General features: G+C 37.3%; 2 protein-coding genes across 2 annotated transcripts; one reads left to right on the top strand and one right to left on the bottom strand.

Annotated features, from left to right (window-relative positions):
* Positions 1-3,839, top strand: LOC143436430 (olfactory receptor 6C6-like). The gene is made up of 2 exons (XM_076920797.1): positions 1-69; positions 1,785-3,839. Exon 2 carries the CDS (start codon positions 1,808-1,810, stop codon positions 2,765-2,767), a length of 960 nt encoding a protein of 319 aa, XP_076776912.1. The 5' UTR covers positions 1-69; positions 1,785-1,807; the 3' UTR covers positions 2,768-3,839.
* Positions 3,840-7,391: 3,552 nt separating this feature from the next.
* LOC143435746 (olfactory receptor 6C2-like) lies at positions 7,392-9,915 on the bottom strand. Its single transcript, XM_076919202.1, has one exon. The coding sequence runs from the start codon at positions 9,274-9,276 to the stop codon at positions 8,209-8,211; it is 1,068 nt and encodes a 355-aa protein (XP_076775317.1). The 5' UTR covers positions 9,277-9,915; the 3' UTR covers positions 7,392-8,208.
* Between the last annotated feature and the right edge of the window lie 7,992 nt (positions 9,916-17,907).

Here is a 17,907-nt window from a genome sequence, read left to right as displayed (position 1 = left end):
CAGTAGCTTACCAGGCATTTCATATCACTACACATTGCACTGTATCAATACAGCAAAAGTGAGAAAAAGGTATGTTGCTCTCTGTAAAAGTATTACCAAAAGTGCTCATAATGAAAGAACTTCATAACTAGGATGTGGAACCACAGACAACCCAGAAGCTTTAAATAAAAAGTAAATGGATTCAGCATCGCTTTTTAAAGTGGAATTACCTGAACACCAGTGTTAGTAGCCATAAAACAAAGTCACTCATGAATCAGATATGCTAATCTTTTATTGACTGGATAAAGTAGTATCAACGAACTAACTGGCATACTAGATTTATTACTTTGAGAGTATATATTCATTTCTAGATACAGACTGTTGTTCATAGGTCACATGGTTCTGTGATACAGTTCCTAAAACTAACCAGAAAATTAAAACTTCACTTCCTATAGGACCCGCATTTTTTAAGCTTTAGTGTTTTCTAATTATTCAAAAATAATTATTACATTCTTTTCAAAATTTCCTATGCTTATATGGCTATAAAATGAATAGAATATATAAAGATTTAATATTGAATCAAAATAGTCCATAAATATAAGGTATTTGTCTTGCACAATTAGTTTAAAATGAAAATTACTCATATTTTCACATTGGCTTTATATTCATAGATTAAATGATAGTTATTCCTTTTTTCACACAGATATTTTTCTCTATTCAAAACTGTCACGAATCAGAGGATAGTTTGAGAAATCCTATCAGTAAGAGAGTTTAGGGTAGCAAGTTCAACTGGTGACTCAGTTAGTAATCGATGTGATATTCATGTTTCCCAGTTATTTTCTAGGAAGTGAACTCTGATTATCACCACACACACCTTGATAGAATCTCATACTACAGTCTTATGTGTTTTCTTCTTTAGAGATTTTCTTTCTTAGAAATGCCCTATATGTGTATATCTAAATTAGGAGTTACTATGGCTACTGGGAACATCACCGTTCACTATAAATATTGTATTACTGAAGTGGCAACTTAATCAACAGATGTATTTGAGAAATTTTCAAATACTACACACCACCTGAATATTTTACTTAAGCAAATTACTGGAAAGACAGGCACAGGTGAACCTTCAATTAAGGGACTATTTGACATAACTGACACGCTTCCTGTAAATGGAACAAAAGGACCCAGTCAACTTTGAGTTAAGTAAGATTCTGAGTCTGTCTAGCCTTATGTGATACTGACACAAGCCATAGTCATTTGGGAAGAAGGAACTTCAACTGAGAAAATGTCCCTAACAGACAGAAGCCTGTTTCATTTCCTTGACTGATAGTTGACGTGGTAGGGTGGTCCTGGGAGCAGTCTGAGATCGCCAAAAGAACAAGTCCGCAAGTAAACAGCACTCCTCCATGGCCTCTGCACCAGTCCCTGCTGCCAAGTTTCTTCTTTGAGTTCTGACCCTGGAGTCCCTCCCTGATAGACGACTTGTAAGCTCTAATGTCAACCCTTTACCATGTTACTTTTAGTCTTGGTGGGTTTTTTTTTTTCCACAAAAATGGGAAATTAAAATACATACTAATGAGGTGTAAGATACGTTCATGAAACAAAATCTAAACTCATTAAATATTTTTATTTTATAAATAAAATACTGAAATTAGTTATACTGAAAATGAACCTTGCTATGATTATAAAGCAATAAAAAACTTTCATATGTAAATATATGATATTAGTTGTTTGGAGTTTTCTTCTATATTTCTTTTTATTTTTTATTTTATATCTTATGATTTACATTATTTTGTTTTCTGTAGATTTACTAGGAAAAGAAAAGGAAATGAAGAACCAGTCTGTGGAGATTGTGTTCATTTTACTTGGACTGACAGATGACCCTCAGCTACAAATTCTGATTTTCCTGTTTCTGTTTTTCAATTACATCTTGAGCTTGATGGGGAACTTAGTGATCATTCTCCTAACCCTGCTGGATCCCCACCTAAAGACTCCAATGTACTTTTTCCTTCGGAATTTCTCCTTCTTAGAAATTGCATTCACCACTGCCTGTATTCCACGGTTCTTAATGAGCATTCTCACTGGAGACAGAACAATTTCCTACAATGCTTGTGCAGCTCAATTCTTCTTCTTTTTTCTATTACTAGTCACAGAGTTCTACCTCCTGGCTGCCATGTCCTATGACCGCTATGTAGCCATCTGCAGACCACTGCACTACCCCATCATAATGAATAGCAAAGTGAGCCACATACTGGTCCTCAGCTGCTGGGTGACTGGGTTCTTAGTCATCTTACCCCCTTTGATGTTGGGACTCAAACTGGATTTCTGTGATTCCAAAACAATAGACCACTTCCTGTGTGACACTTCTCCTCTCCTGCAGCTGTCTTGCACAGACACACGGTTAATAGAATTGATGGCTTTTGTAATAGCTGTTGTGACACTTGTCATCACCTTGTTCTTAGTGATTCTCTCCTACACACTTATCATCAAAACAATCCTAAAGTTCCCTTCAGCTCAACAGAGGAAAAAGGCCTTTTCCACCTGCTCCTCACACATGGTTGTTGTCTCCATTACTTATGGGAGTTGTATCTTCATGTACATGAAAACATCAGCCAAGGAGAGGGTGGCTTTAAATAAAGGTGTCTCTGTTCTCAACACCTCTGTGGCTCCTTTGCTAAACCCTTTCATTTACACTCTAAGGAACCAGCAGGTAAAGGATGCTTTCAAGCAGGTGCTTCACCGACTGTATTCTTCTCACAACAGTGAATTAAGATTTAGACAAAAATAGTGTGCTGCTGGAACATGAATGAAAGGGGAAAAATAATTTCCAATTATGTCATCTATTAACTATGCTTAAAGTCTCATGTTCTCTGTCAACTTATTCTTTTCCCAGCTTCCTCACTCCTTCCTCCCTCCAGTAATTTCTCTGATACCTCCTACATCAATTAATATGAAATTAAATCAAATGTCTATAGATAAAAATTTTCAGTCACATTGATAGGATTCTCTCTTCTGGAATTTCTTATAAAAAAAAATCCCTCATTTTGTACTATATTTTTGGATTTTTCTGCTCCACCTAAAATTTTGAGGTTTCTCATATTATAGTTGGTTCCAGATGTTGATTTGATATAGAATCTTGTCTGTTGTACTTTTCTGGGGAAATAAAAACACTGGGGAAAACTTAGCTTAGTAGTTAAGAAAACATGTTGCTTTTGCAGAGGACATGTGTTTGCCTCCCAGGACCTACATGATGGCTCACCATCATCTGATGTCTTCTTTTGCCTTTGAAGGCATTACATGCACATAGAATACAGACATAGGTGCAGGCAAAACATTCAGATACATATAATAAAGATAAATATTTTTTCAGAAACCACCATGAATGTCATATAAGTTCTTCACTCTCTGTGCAAAGAACTGCTGTTATATTACACTCCCACTTCAAACCTCTTCATAAAAATCCTCTCACTGAGCCACACCAAATTGGAAACAAAAGAGACAAATTGCTTTCTGGTTTCTCCTTTCCTGAGTTGGGAGCATCGTATGTTATATTGATGTGCCAGCATACAGATCTCCATGAAAACCACTTTGAAGTTATATCCTATACATTGTCACACTCGTGACTCAGTGAATGATGTCAGTGTTGGAAATAGGTTTGGATAAAGTAATATTATCTTCATCTTTCTGTCCTATTAGCGTCCATTATGTATGAGTATTTGAAATAACTTGACAATCATGAACACTGACTCTATAACATCCATTCACATTATCTCAAACATCTCTCCTGCATTTGTTATAGACCATGACTGTAGTCTGACAAAAAGGCAAAATTAAGAAAGAATAATAAATGTTAGAAAATATATGGCATTTCAATATTTATTTATTTATTTATTTATTTATTTATTTATTTACACCCCAAGTGCTGCTCTCTCCCAGTCACCCTCTCAGAGAGATCCTCTCCCATCTCCTCTCCCCTTCTCTTTTGAGAGAGTGGGACCTGTTGGGTAATTTCCTACCATGATGCCTCAGGTTTCTACCAGATTAGGCACACACTCTCCCAAGGAAGCCCTGTTGAGGAACAGGTACCACAATCATGCTACGGCTTTAAGGGTAGCCTCCACTCCAGTTGTTGGGGTCCACATGGATAATGAGCTGAATGTCTGCTACATATGTATCGGGGCTTCATTCCAGCCCATGTGTTCTTTGACTGGTGGCTCAGTCTCTGAGAGCTCTAAGAGATCCAGGTTAGTTGACTCTGTTGGTCCTCCTGTAGAGTTTCCATCCCTTTCAGGGCCTTCAATCCTTCCTCCATCTCTTCCATAACAATCCCCAACCTCTATCCAATGTTTGGTTGTGGGTAAACGTCTATTTCAGTCAGCTGCCAGACAGATCCTCTCAGAGGACAGTTATGCTAGGCTTCTGTCTGCAAGAATAACAGAGTATCATTAATAATGTCAGGGTTTGGTGCCTGCCTATGGAATAAGTTTGAGGTTGGGCTGGTTATTGGTTGGCCATTTCTTCAGTCAATGCTACATTTTTGTGTCTGCATTTTAAAAAAAAAAAAAACAGTTTTGGGTCAAAAGTTTTCTTGGAATGTTGATGCACTTATCCTTCCACTGCCTGGCTACAGAAGGTAGCACCTTCAGGTTCCATGTCCCCACTATTAGGCATCTCAGCTAAGATCACCCGATTGACTTCCAGGAGACATCTCCATCTCAGGACTCTGAGACTTCCTAAAGATTTCCCCCACCTCAACCAACCCACCCTTGGAAGCTGCTTATTATCACTCATTTTTCATGCCACTGGGTCTCTCCTGTCTCTCCACACACCTGCCACCATCCCCAATTCCCCTCATGCTCCCCTATCTTACCCACTTCCCTCCCTCCCTCTGCCTTCTATTATTATTTTGTTTCCATATCTAAGCATGGTCCAAGCATCCTTCCTTGGACTTTCATTCTTATTTACCTTTTTTGTGTCTATGGAGTATATCATGGATATTCTGTATTTTATGGTTAATATCCACTTATCAATGAGTCCATACCATGCATGTCTTTTGGGGGAATGGGTTACCTCACTCAGGATGATATTTCCTAGTTCCATCCAATTGCCTGCAAAATTCATGAAGTCCTTGTTTTTAATAGCTTACCAGTATGCCATTGTGTAAATGAACCACATTTTCTTTATTCATTCTTCAGTTGAGGGACATCTAGGTTGATTTCAGTGTCTGGCTATTATGTATAAAGCTGCTATGAACATAGTTGACCAAGTGTCTTTGCCCTATCTACAAGAAATGCAGGCCTGGGTGATGGAGCAGAGACTGGATAAATAACCAATCAATGGCCAGCCCAACTTGAGACCCATTCTATGGGCTAGCACCAATCCTTGACACTAATAATAATATTATGTTATGCCTACAGACAAGGGTATTTTGCCCTCTGAGAGGCTCTACCAAGCAACTGACTCAGATAGATACAGACACCCACAACTGAACAGTGGATAGAGCTTGGGGATACTTGTGGAAGAGTTCCTAATGGAGGAAGGATTGTAGGCCTCAAAAGGGATAGGAACTCCATAGGAAGACCAAAAGAGTCAGCTAACCTGGTGGACCCATAGGGGGTCTCAGAGTCTGAACACCAACCCAAGAACATACACGGGCTGGACCTAGGCCTCCCAACACACATGTAGCAGAGGTGCAACTTGGTTTTCATGTGGGTCTTGAACAACTGGAACAGGAACTATCCCCAAATTATTGCCTGTATGTGGAATATGTTCTTCTAGATGGGCTATCTTTTCTAGCCTCAGTAGGAGAGGAAGCACCTGGTTTTGCCCAGACATGAAGTGCCAGGGTGTGGGGGGGGGGAGTGGGGGGGGAGGCACCAAGGGGAGGGAAAGTGGGGGAGGGATTGTGGGAGGGGATGACCTGACCGAGAATGGAGCAGTGTGCAGGATGTAATGTGAATAAGTAAAAAAAATAAATTAAATTAATTAAAAAAGAGACTGAGAAGGCATGGAGAAAGAAGGAAGGAATTTCATTGAGGGGGCGGGGGGGGGGGGGAAGGACCTAAAAGCCAGAAAAAGACTCTAAAATAAAACAGATTTGCTTCATAAAAAACATCTGCTCATCCTAGCAGACTCATTGCTATGAACTGTATATCATCAGTGTTGGATTAAGTATAGGCAAGACATGTTCTCTTCTACCTACATGATCTTCAAGCATTAATGAAAAAAAAATCCCCCTTTTTTCAATTCATAAACTAATCACATGATGAAGATTCCAGGAAAAAATGATTGATTCAAACCCTAAGTCACATGTACTCCATTTTACAGTTTTATTATTGTTGCTTTGCAATACTTAGTATTGAGCCTAGGGTCTTAAAACAAGCTAATGCTCTTCCACAGAGTTGGAGTTACAAACCACTGTAAGCCTCTCAGTATGGGTGTGGGGAAGCCAACTAAGGTGCTCCATTAAAGCAGTATGCCCTCTAACAACTGAGTATGCCATCTCTCCTGCCCATTCTTCATCTCTTAAACATTTGGGGTGTTTTATTCTTTGTTTTGAGTTTTTAAAAAAACTGTGTCTGCCATAGTTGAGCCTCACCTGGACACCATTCTCCTGGAGCCAGCCAGTCAGTCAACTTTGGAACCATGACTGGGGGAATGTGGATGACTATACTAAAGGCAAAAAGAAGATGCAAGAGACAGGTTTGGGAGGGTTGCTGGTTAATACCATGTTAGAGAGCAAGTGTGTTTCCTCAATGTCTTTTAAAGGCAACCAACACAAAGCATGACCAATTCCAGAAAGATGAACAGTAAGCACAAATCCTTACATGGCAAGTTTGTGGTACACAGTATCTATGTTTGACTAAGCCCATTTCCTTTAGGCTAGGTCAGTTTCTCAAGGATGTATTTGTAAACAGAGGAACTTGCCAGGGTATAATGAACAAATGCATGTCTTAATTAAAAAGAAAGACAGATGTCAACAGACTCATTTGTGATTAATCACAAGCAAGAAGATAGTCAAAGTTAACTCCTCACACTGACTTCCTTTTGTGAAATAAATGTACATTTATGAGACATATGTACTTTCCCCTATATTCATAGGTCAAGTGTAGCTTTTACTGCTTATCAAGTAAACCTCTTTTTGCAACAAAAGGAGAAGATTATAGAAAACCCACAACTGATCAAAATGTAGAGATCAACCTATTGTTAGAGCCCAGTGTCAATGGATGCATTTATATATAAAATCTGGGGTTTCTGGAAAAGTAGCCAGTGCTCTTACATGTAGATCCGTCTCTCCAATCTCCACATTTTTTTTTAAGCCCCCTCACCATTTTTTAGTTTTTAATAATGAAACAATATTACTACTAGCTATGCACAGTTTTCTTAAGTTGTATATTAGGATATCTTTCTGGCAGATATAGTTTAGTAAGGCATCAAATTCTACATTAAACACAAGATAAAGCATAATTTGTATTTATTACTTCAAATCACAAAGTAATAGATTATATACTACCATTGTCATTACAGTGTAAAGATGAAAGCATTAAAATATTACTAAATCAAGATTTAAATAGTATTTTAATATTAAATCTGTTGTTCTAAATGCATTTTTTCTTACTTTATTGTTTAGAGTAAACAATAATGTACCAGAGGTAGCTCCTTAAATACAGGTTATGCAGGAGTCAACTAAAGGGTGAGAAACTTTAACAAAAATTTACATATATAATGAATATGCTCAAACTGAGGTAATAAGTCCCTGGACATGATATCTATTTACATAGAATTTACCATGTGTTCTGCACTTTCAGAAATCTGGAGATGATTTAATGTATGCAAGAGAATGGACGTAGGTATATGGGATTACTGAGCCATTTAATGTAAGGAACCTGTGCATACAAACATTTTACCACCCTCAAGGAAATTCCTGAAACAGTTCTCTAAGGATATGAAGAAATAGGTAGAACTTATCATGGTGCTTTCCTCATGAAAGCTGAAGTTAGAATAGACAATAAACACAATTATTCACTGATATTGCTTGATCATTACCTGTTTAATATTTTTTATGTGAAGACATATTTTTATTTACTGAAAGTGATTCATATATAATGATTGAGACATTTAAATATGATGAGTTTTTCCAGTTAGAAAGCTAAGGATAAAAATATGTAACAATGTGGATAACATATATTTTTTTATTAAAAAGTTGACTTCCTATAGTAGTCAATTTCCCTACTTCCTGAAGAACAGTGCAATTCTTTTGACTGAGTTATTTAAGGCCTGCTTGACTTGTTTGTTCCTCAAGGTATAAATGAATGGGTTCAACATGGGAGCAATGGAAGTGTTGAGAATCACCACACCCTTGTTGATAGCCATTGAGTCCTTTGCTGAAGGTTTGACATAGATGAAGATGCAGCTGCCATAGGTGATGGAAACCACAATCATGTGGGAAGAACAGGTAGAAAAGGCCCTTTTCCTCTGATGGGCAGAAGGAAATCTTAGAATGGTCTTGATTATGTATACATAGGAAAGGCTTACACACAGAAGGGTCATGATAAATGTCAACACTGCAGAAACTATCAGTATCTGCTCTATGAGCCATGTTTCTGTGCATGAGATTTTTAGGAGGGGGTATGCATCACAGACAAAATGGTCAATAACATTAGAGTCACAGAATTCCAGTTTGAGACCCAGGCTAAGTGGTGGCAGGATCACAATCAAGCCAGCTGCCCAGCAACAGAGAATAAGTCTTGTACAAATCCTGCTGCTCATGATGGTGATATAATGCAGGGGTTTGCAGATAGCTACATATCGGTCATAGGACATGATGGCTAGCAGGAAAAATTCTGTCACAACAAAAAGATCAGTAAAAAATATTTGAATGACACAGTTGTTATATGTAATTGTCTTGTCACCTGTTGAGATGTTGTATAAGTATCTGGGAATGCAAGCAGTTATAAATGAGATTTCTAGGAAGGAGAAATTTTGTAGGAAAAAGTACATAGCAGTCTTTAGCTGTGAATCTACAAAGGTGAGGGAAATGATCATAAGGTTCCCAGTCATACTCAGCATGTAAGTGAGAAACAGAAAGATGAAGATCAGAGTTTTCAGTTGTGGATCATCTGTCAGTCCCAGTAGGATGAATGTTACTGTGTGGTTTCTCATAATTAAGTTGTTACCTCTATCCAGTCTGCATTTAAAATTGAGAGATATCTGTCCAGGAGTAGGGATTAACTGGGGAAATATTATGATATCCAACTTACATATATATACACATTCTGTTTGCAAACACAAACACATTGGTTGCTTAGGAATTACAGTGTTTGTTCTTTTCTGGATAGATTTAGAAAATCAAACTGCCTTCTCTACACATTTGAAAATGTTGTGGGTGCTTCCATCTTTTTGCATTTGATTCTTAATTCATTACTGATTTTAATCAATTGCTCTTTGGGTTCATGTTTTCCCAATCATTTTGAGTTGATGCTAATGCTTTGTGAGACTAATTTCCTCCTTAGAGTCTGAATCCTGAAGTGAAATCTTGCAATTTCTTTGGCCTGTTCATGTGTTTCTTCAGGTTTTGTTAGTTGTAAAACTCACAGACAGGTTTAGGTTCAGGTTCAGGTTCAGGTTGCTATAAGCTTTCTATTTGTGATCTAATATTTTGGAATATAGTATCATAATTACAAAATTCATATTCTCTTTAAACAACTTCTTCCTTACTTATTACTACATTACTTCATATTAATTTTCAGTATAAAAGTACATCATTATCCTATCATGGGATTAAAAAAAGGAAATGTCTTGAGGGAAGATTTATTGCATAGTATAATAATGTTATATATAAGACATATTTGACAAAAATCATCACAATTGCTTTTAGTGTTCAATTTTGGAATGCACTGAAAATATCACCATCAATATCATTAAGTAAAAAAAGTCATATTTAACTGTTAAGCCTATCTTCAAAAATACCTCAACTTCAGTTTTAGGTCTTGATATGGAAGTGATGTTATTATTCATACATATTCCACACTGAAACACTAAATATGGAATATTTGTGATTTGCAGATACACTTGAATTATTTCAGCATGCTGATATATAATACTTTTGTTTTCCTGTTAATATGTTCAGTTGTCAATATACCAAAGTCACATTTTCTCCATTATTTATGTTTAAAATTTATAGCAAAATTATTTAAACAGTATGAAATTTGTTTCAATTTAGGGACTTTGTAAGTAGAGTGTGTGTTTTAATCACACAACATTCATACCACTCTTTCACAGGTTACCTTGAGAATGCAAATGTGTTTTATCTGTCACCTTTCTTTGTAAGTTTGAGGCACTTGTTTTTCTTGCTGATGCCTTTATGCAGTCCTTTGTATTATTTGTCAACATAACACTATTAATCTTAATCATTTAATCTTTAAAAATGATTATTTCTCTTATCAGTCATAACCGTGTAAACCTGGAACACAAGTCCAAAAATGAAATACTTGATGTACATACCTAATTCTATTCCATTTTGTATCTTCTGATCAAGCCAGTATATTGTGATTGCTAAACCTTTTCTGCAGGTTTCATTCTGAGACAAGCACTTGGTTTACCTATCAGGAATCTTCCTCCAATGTTCTTTGTTCCCAGTTCTATTTCTGTTCCCCAGTCCACAATTTCACAAATTTCTAGAGAACTGCATGCAGATATTTTCTACAGTTCTCAAATTATCCAGTTTTTAGATGACCCCTTATTCCTTGTTGCATTTTTCTTTTATTAACCAAGGACTTGCTTAAGTTATGCAAGAACTACTGAGATACAGCCTCAGTTTTCATTTTTGCTTATTATAACTTTATTAATGCCTATGCCATATCCAATAACAAAACACTCTAAAGTGGTGTTTAAATTACTACTATATTGTAGTTTCCATCCTTAATTTTAATACACTCTGTGAAGACTTTTTAACTAAAAATACATGGGACCCGAGTATCAAAAAAGAACTTATAGTTGAAAGGACAGATTTTATCATACTCACATTTCTGGCAGCTGTTCACAGCCTTCCACTCTTAGTTTTTTAACCACATGATTCTTGTAAATATAATGTAAAATAATGCCTGTTGGCCATTGATTAAATCTAGTCATGTGTAAAAAAAAATCTTTGAATGCATGGGGGTTTACATTTTCTGTTTTTAATCATTTGGGTCAACTTTCTCATTGATTATACAGTACCATCATAAGAAAATAAATTCTCCTACTTTTTCCAGCCCTGAAAAATAAGTTCGAAGGAATGAATGGTGGTTTGGGAAAAGATGATTTTCTGAACTCTTTGCTCAGAAAGTCTGTTACCAAGACTGATATGTATTTTTAGTTTGCCATGTCTATGGAAAATAAACATAAGAGTCCTTGGTGACCCAGGCTCAGAGATAACTAATTAATCATTTGTGGGAACAGGGCCTTTGGAGACTTAAAGTATCGAAATCACTTACACGAAACTGCAAGGGAAGCATAGATTCTAATTAAAAGAAAACCTAGTCCAGTTTCTTATAATTAACTCTTGTTATATCAGCTGTAAACGATTTAGGACTCATTTTCTGTGTTATCAGTTTTTTATGAGGTGAATAAATGTCATGGGTTTAAAATAGTGCTTAGTTTTATTCTGTAATAATAATGCTTTAATTTTATTTTTAAAAGTTAATTACTCAATGTATATATATGTAAATGATATGTGTGTGTTTGCATATGGGTGTGGGTACTACAGCTATATGTGTGATAGCTATATGTGGCTCTCAGAGGACAGGTTTGTGGAGCTGTTTCTCATCTTCCACCTTTATGTAGAGTCTAGAGATAAAATTCAGGTCCCAGGCTTAGATAACAAGTGTCTTTACTTGTGGATGTCTCCAGAATGTTATTTTTGCTAGCTAATCTAAGGAGTTGAGGATAAGGCTCAGTGCCAAGAGTAAAGTGCTTGATATGAAAATGTGAAGGCTTGAGTTCTAATACCCAGCACCCATGTGAAGGTGGTTATGGTAGTGTGAGGTAACCCACTCTAATCATGGTGTTCCTATGGAAAGTAGGAAGTAAAGACAGGAGAATCCATGGAAGCTTATGTACCTGCCATCTTGGCTTTCTACCACAATGAACTAGCATATCTTACTGTAGGAAGAGCTAAGGTGGGAGGATTAAGGAGAGGGAGAGGAAAAGGAAGGGTGGAGCAAGGCGAGGGGGAGAGAGCAGAGATGTAGGAGAATGAAGAGTCATGCAGGTATGGAGAGCAGTCCTGGGTAACAACTTATATTTAGGTTAGCTCAGTGGGAAACTCCTTTAATTGTATGGGCATATTGTTATTGAGCATTACCAAACATATAAAGCCTTTGATTAATACTGAAGCATTAGAGTCTCATTTCCTACTGGGCAAGAAGCTTCCACAGGACCAAGGGCCTCCTCTCCCATTGATGTCAGATAAGGCAGTTCTCTGCTACATATGTAACTGTAGTCATAGACCCATCCATATATACTCTTAGGTTGGTGGTTTATTCCCTGGGAGCTCTGGGAGTGGGGGTATGGTCCATTTAGTTAATATAGTTCATGCTATGGTGTTGCAATCCCCTTCATCTCCTTCAGACTTTACCGTACTCTTCCATTGGCATCCCTGGGCTCAGTTCCAAGGGTGTCTGTATCTGCATCTGTTTTAGTCAGATGCTGGCAGAGCCTCTTGGAGGATAGCCATAATAGGTTCCAATCTAGGAGCACTTGTTGGCATCAACAATAGTGTCTGTGTTTGGTGTCTGCATATGGGATGGATCCTAGTGTAGGGAGGTCTCTGGATGGCCTTTCCTTAAGTCTCTGCTATATTTTTTGTCCCTGTGTTTCCTATAGACAGAAACGATTTTGGGTTAAAAATTTTGAGATGGGTGGGTGATGCCATCCCTCAACTGGGAGCCATGCCTATCTACTAGAAGTGGTTACTTCAGGTTCTATTTCCCCTAGATTGGGTATTTCAGCCAATGTCATCCCTGTTGCATCCTGGGAACCTCTAGCTCCCTGGCATATGGGACTATCTAGTGGTTCTCCCCTTTCTCCACCCCCCACTGCTACATATTTCTATTCATCCTCCTGACCCTCTGGACTTCTCTCCTCTCTCTTCCCATATCTGATCTTACTTCTCCTCTTTTCCTTTCTTTTCCTCTCTACTTCCCAAGCCCCTCCCTCCACATTCTAAGTAGATTCAAAGTATCCACACTTTGGTCTTCTTTCTTGTTAAGCTTCGTGTGGTCTGTGAGTTGTATTGTGTTTATTCTGAGCTTTTTTCCCTAGTATCCACTAATCAGTGAGTACATACTGTGTATGTCATTTTGGGTCTAGGTTACCTGACTCAGGATAATTTCTAGTTCCATCCATTTGACTGTAAAATTCATAAAGTTATCATTTTTAATAGCTCAGTAGTACTCTATTGTGTAAACATACTATATTTTCTGTATCCATTTTTCTGTTGAGGGACATCTGGGTTGTTTACAACTTCTGGCTATTACAAATAAGGCTGCTATAACCACAGTGAAGCATGTATCCTTGTTTTATGTTTGAGCATCTTTTGAGTATGTGCCCGATAGTGGTATACCTGGGTCTTCAGGTAGAACTATTTTCAATTTTCTGAGAAACCAGATTGTTTTCCAAAGTGGTTGCACCAGCTTGGAATCCCAGGAGCAATGGAAGAATGTTTCTCTTTCTCTACAGCCTCAAAGCATCTACTGTCACTTGAGATTTTTATCTTAGCCATTCTGAATTGTGTAAAGTGGAATCTCAGGGACTTTTGAATTTGCATTTCCCTGATAACCAAGGATGTTGAACATTTTGTTAGGTGCTTCTCAGCCATTCAAGATTCCTCAGTTGAGAGTTCTTATTTTTTTGCTCTGTACCCTGTCAGGAGCCATAATGGGACAAGCTAATAATTAGCAGATGATCATCCTGAAATGCTTGCCTTGGATAATTATATAATCTGCGACAAATGAGCCCCATTAGCAAGGCTGTGGCGGATGTAATTTTAGGAAAGATTCCTGCTATTGATAAGCTTTTTCTATTATTATTAAACATATGTAACAATCACTAAGCAACAGCACACCCCTTTGTAGCAGATCTCTGTAGATCCACAAAGATGTACTGTCTTGTAGTGATACTATATAGACAAATAGATGACTTTTTAAGTCTTGATGATCCTATAAGATTTCCTAAAATTATATCAATGATTATTAAGCTCTTTTATAATGGGACTGCTATTAGATCCCTCACACATAGTCAAAACTGCAATGAGAACTCTGCCAATCTTCTGAGTGTCATCAGTTAATTGCCCTTAGATAGTAACCAGACTTTCTCCTGCTCAGAGCACATGCCAAGAAGTTGTAAAACAATTAACCAAGGGTCACTAAAAAGGAATTAATGATGTATTATAGGTACCAGGACAGAAGAGAAAATATTGCCTGGGTTTATCTATACAAAACTACAAAACTTCACTAATTTCTTTTCTTTTCTTTTTTTTTTTTTTTTTTTTTTTTTTTTGTTTTTCGAGACAGGGTTTCTCTGTGTAGCCCTGGCTGTCCTGGAACTCACTCTGTAGACCAGGCTGGCCTCGAACTCAGAAATCCGCCTGCCTCTGCCTCCCAAGTGCTGGGATTAAAGGCGTGCACCACCACTGCCCACTGCCTGGCTCATTAATTTCTTAAGTTATAATTTCAACCTTTCAGCGAACCTGTGGAGCTAGACAGGTGATGAATGTCTAACTAGATAATTGCTCCTAATGGATATTCATGTAAACATTCTGTGTTGTAAATTTCCATTTTAATTTATGATTTAAATTTTGGTGTGAACTTGTGATGAACTTTGTAACATGTGACCATGTACTCTGTAAGATGCATAAGTACTGAAGACAAAGAAAAAGACAGTAGTAGGCAGTAGCAGTAGCAGTAGAGTAGTTGTAGAGATTTGTTAGGAGCCGTTCATCTTTTCCTTTTCTTTTCCCCCTGCCTAGATTTTTTCTCCCTTAGAATTCTTACTTTGTTAGAATCTTTTCCTTTTCCCCACTCAGGACTTTTCCACCTTTCCCCTCAGATAGCTGCATAGGATTCCTTTTACACTCAAATAAATCTATAACAACTTTTTAAAGTGTCTTTTCTTCCTGCAACCTCAGACTAGCAGACATAAGTTAGAGCCCAGCAGTTCCTGCTGAGATAGAACAAAGGCCACATTGCCTAATCCTCTGCTGTTAGGCTACAGGTGTTAATCACCCTAACCTGCAGCCTCAAGCCTGCTTCAGAAGAAGTGTTTAGGATAGTACAAGGCTATTTACTTAACCCCTTGCTAGTTTTAGGGATAAGATGCAAGTGCCAGAAACAGCAGTTTCTGGCCACAGGATTGTGGATGGCAGGTCAGATACAGTAGCATAGTAAGTGAACTTTTCTAGCATAGATAAGTACAACTTTTATTACAGCAACCCTAAAAGTCTTGTAAGGCTCAAGGCCTTACCCCAAATCTCAATCTCCTAAAACCTAAGTCTTACCCCCTGCCTATGCTCTTGCTCTTCCACCTTCTATTCCCCCCCCCGGGGGGGGGGCTGCCTCAGGAAGAACCAACAGGAGAAGAAGAAAGAAGAAGCAGCATCTCCCCCTTCACCCAAGCCTGGGCTGGCCCCCAGCAGTACCCCATTTTTAATAGGGTTATTTGATTCTCTGGAGTCTAACTTCTTGAGTTCTTTGTATATATTGGATATTAGCCCTCTATCAAATGTAGGATTGGTAACGATCTTTTCCCAGTCTGGTGATTGCCGTTTTGTCCTATTGACTGTGTCCTTTGCCTTACAGAAGCTTTGCAATTTTATGAGGTCCCATTTGTCAATTCTTGATCTTAGAGCCTAAGCCATCAGTGTTCTGTTCAGGGAATTTTCCCTTGTGCTGACATGTTCAAGACTCTTTGCCACTTTCTCTTCTATTAGATTCAGTGTATCTGGTTTTATGTGAAGGTCCTTAATCCACCTGGATTTGAGCTTTGTACAAGGAGATAAGAATGGATTTTGTATTCTTCTACCTGCCTACCACTGCTTGAGCCAGCAACATTTGTTGAATGTGTTGTCTTTTTTCCATTGGATAGTTTTGGCTTCTTCGTCAAAGAGCAAGTGATCTTAGGTGTGTCAGTTTATTTCTAGATCATCAGTTCTATTCCACCGATCTACCTGTTTGTCTCTGTGCCAATACCATGTGGTATTTTATCACTATTGCTCTGTAGTAGATCTTGGGATCAAGGATGGTGATTTTACCAGAAGTTCTTTTATTGTTGAGAATTATTTTCACTATTCTGGGTTTTATGTTATTCCATATGAGTTTAAGAATTGCTCTTACTATCTCTGTGAAGAATTGTGTTGAAATGTTGATGGGGATTGCATTGAATCTGTAGATTAATTATGTTAGGATGGTCATTTTTGCAATATTAATCCTGCAGATCCATGTGCATGAAAGGTCTTTTCATCTTTTGAGGTCTTCTTTGATTTCTTTCTTCAGAGACTTGAAGTTCTTTTTATACAGATCTTTCATTTGCTTGGTTATATTCACACCAAAATATTTTATATTATTTGTGACTATTGTAAAGGGTGTTGTTTCTCTAATTACTTTCTCAGTCCATTTATCCTTTGTGTAGAGGTCCTACTGATTTGTTTAAGTTAATTTATAACCAGCCACTTTGCTGAAGTTGTTTATCAGCTGTAGGAGTTCTCTGATAGAATTTTTAGGGACCCTTATGCATACTATCATATCATCTGCAAATAGTGATATCTTGACTTCTACCTTTCCAATTTATTTTTCTTTTACCTCTCTTTGTTTTCTAAATGCTCTACCTAGAACTTCAAGTACTATATTGAATAAATAGGGAGTGGTTAGCCTTGTCTTGTCCCTGATTTTAGTGAGATTGCTTTAATTTTCTCTCCACTTAATTTGATGCTGGCTATTGGCTTGCTATATGTTGTTTTTATTATGTTTAGGTTTGTGCCTTGAATTCTTGATCTTTCCAGGACTTTATACATGAAGGGTTGCTGTATTTTGTCAAAGGCTCTTTCAGCATCTAATGAGAGATCGAGTGGTTTTTTTTTTTCTGAGTTGTTTATATAATGGATTATGTTGCTGAATTTCTGTATATTGAACCATCCCTGCATCCCTGTGATAAAGCCTACTTGATCATGGTGAATGATGGTTTTGATATGTTCTTGGATTTGGTTTGCTAGAATTTTATTGAGTATTTTTGTATCAATATACTTGAGCAAAATTGTTCTTTGTTGGGTCTTGTGTGGTTTGGGTATCAGTGTAACTGTGCCTTTACAGAATGAATTATGTTCCTTCTTTTCTATTTTGTGTAATAGTTTGATAAGAATTGCTATTAGATCTTCTCTGAAGGTCAGAGGCTTTTTTTTTTTTTTTAAATTGGGAGACTTTTAATGACCGTGCTCCTATTTCCTTAGGGGTGTTGGGACTGTTTAGATGATTTATCTGATTCTGCTTTAACTTTGGTACATTGTATCTGTCTAGAAAATTGTCTATTTAATCTAGATTTTCCAGTTTTATTGAGTATAAGCTTTTGTAGTTGGATCTGATAATTTTTAAAATTTCTTCAGTTTCTGTTGTTATGTCACATTTTTTTTTATTTCTGATTTTGTTAATTTGGATACTGTCTCTGTGCCCTCTAGTTAGTTTGGCTAAGAGTTTATCCATCTTGTTGATGTTCTTAAAGAACCAGCTCCTATTTTTTTATTCTTTGTATAGTTGTCTTTTTTCTACTTCTTTGATTTCAGCCCTGAGATAGATTATTTCTTGCCATCTACTCTTGGGTGTATTTGCTTCTTTTTTTCTAGAGCTTTCAGTTGTGCTGTTAAGTTGCTAGTGTAGGATCTCTCCAATTTCTTTATGAAGG

The sequence above is a fragment of the Arvicanthis niloticus genome, chromosome 22, assembly GCF_011762505.2.
Source record: "Arvicanthis niloticus isolate mArvNil1 chromosome 22, mArvNil1.pat.X, whole genome shotgun sequence".
NCBI classification, from domain to species: Eukaryota; Metazoa; Chordata; class Mammalia; order Rodentia; family Muridae; genus Arvicanthis; species Arvicanthis niloticus.
The sequence above is the reverse complement of the archived record's forward strand: the minus strand, read 5'-3'. Positions and strand labels throughout refer to the sequence as shown.

Excerpts from the sequence above, each read along its gene's own strand:
- LOC143436430 (XM_076920797.1), top strand. The coding sequence starts at position 1,808 with ATGAAGAACCAGTCTGTGGAGATTGTGTTCATTTTACTTGGACTGACA.
- LOC143435746 (XM_076919202.1), bottom strand. The coding sequence starts at position 9,276 with ATGTGTTTGTGTTTGCAAACAGAATGTGTATATATATGTAAGTTGGAT.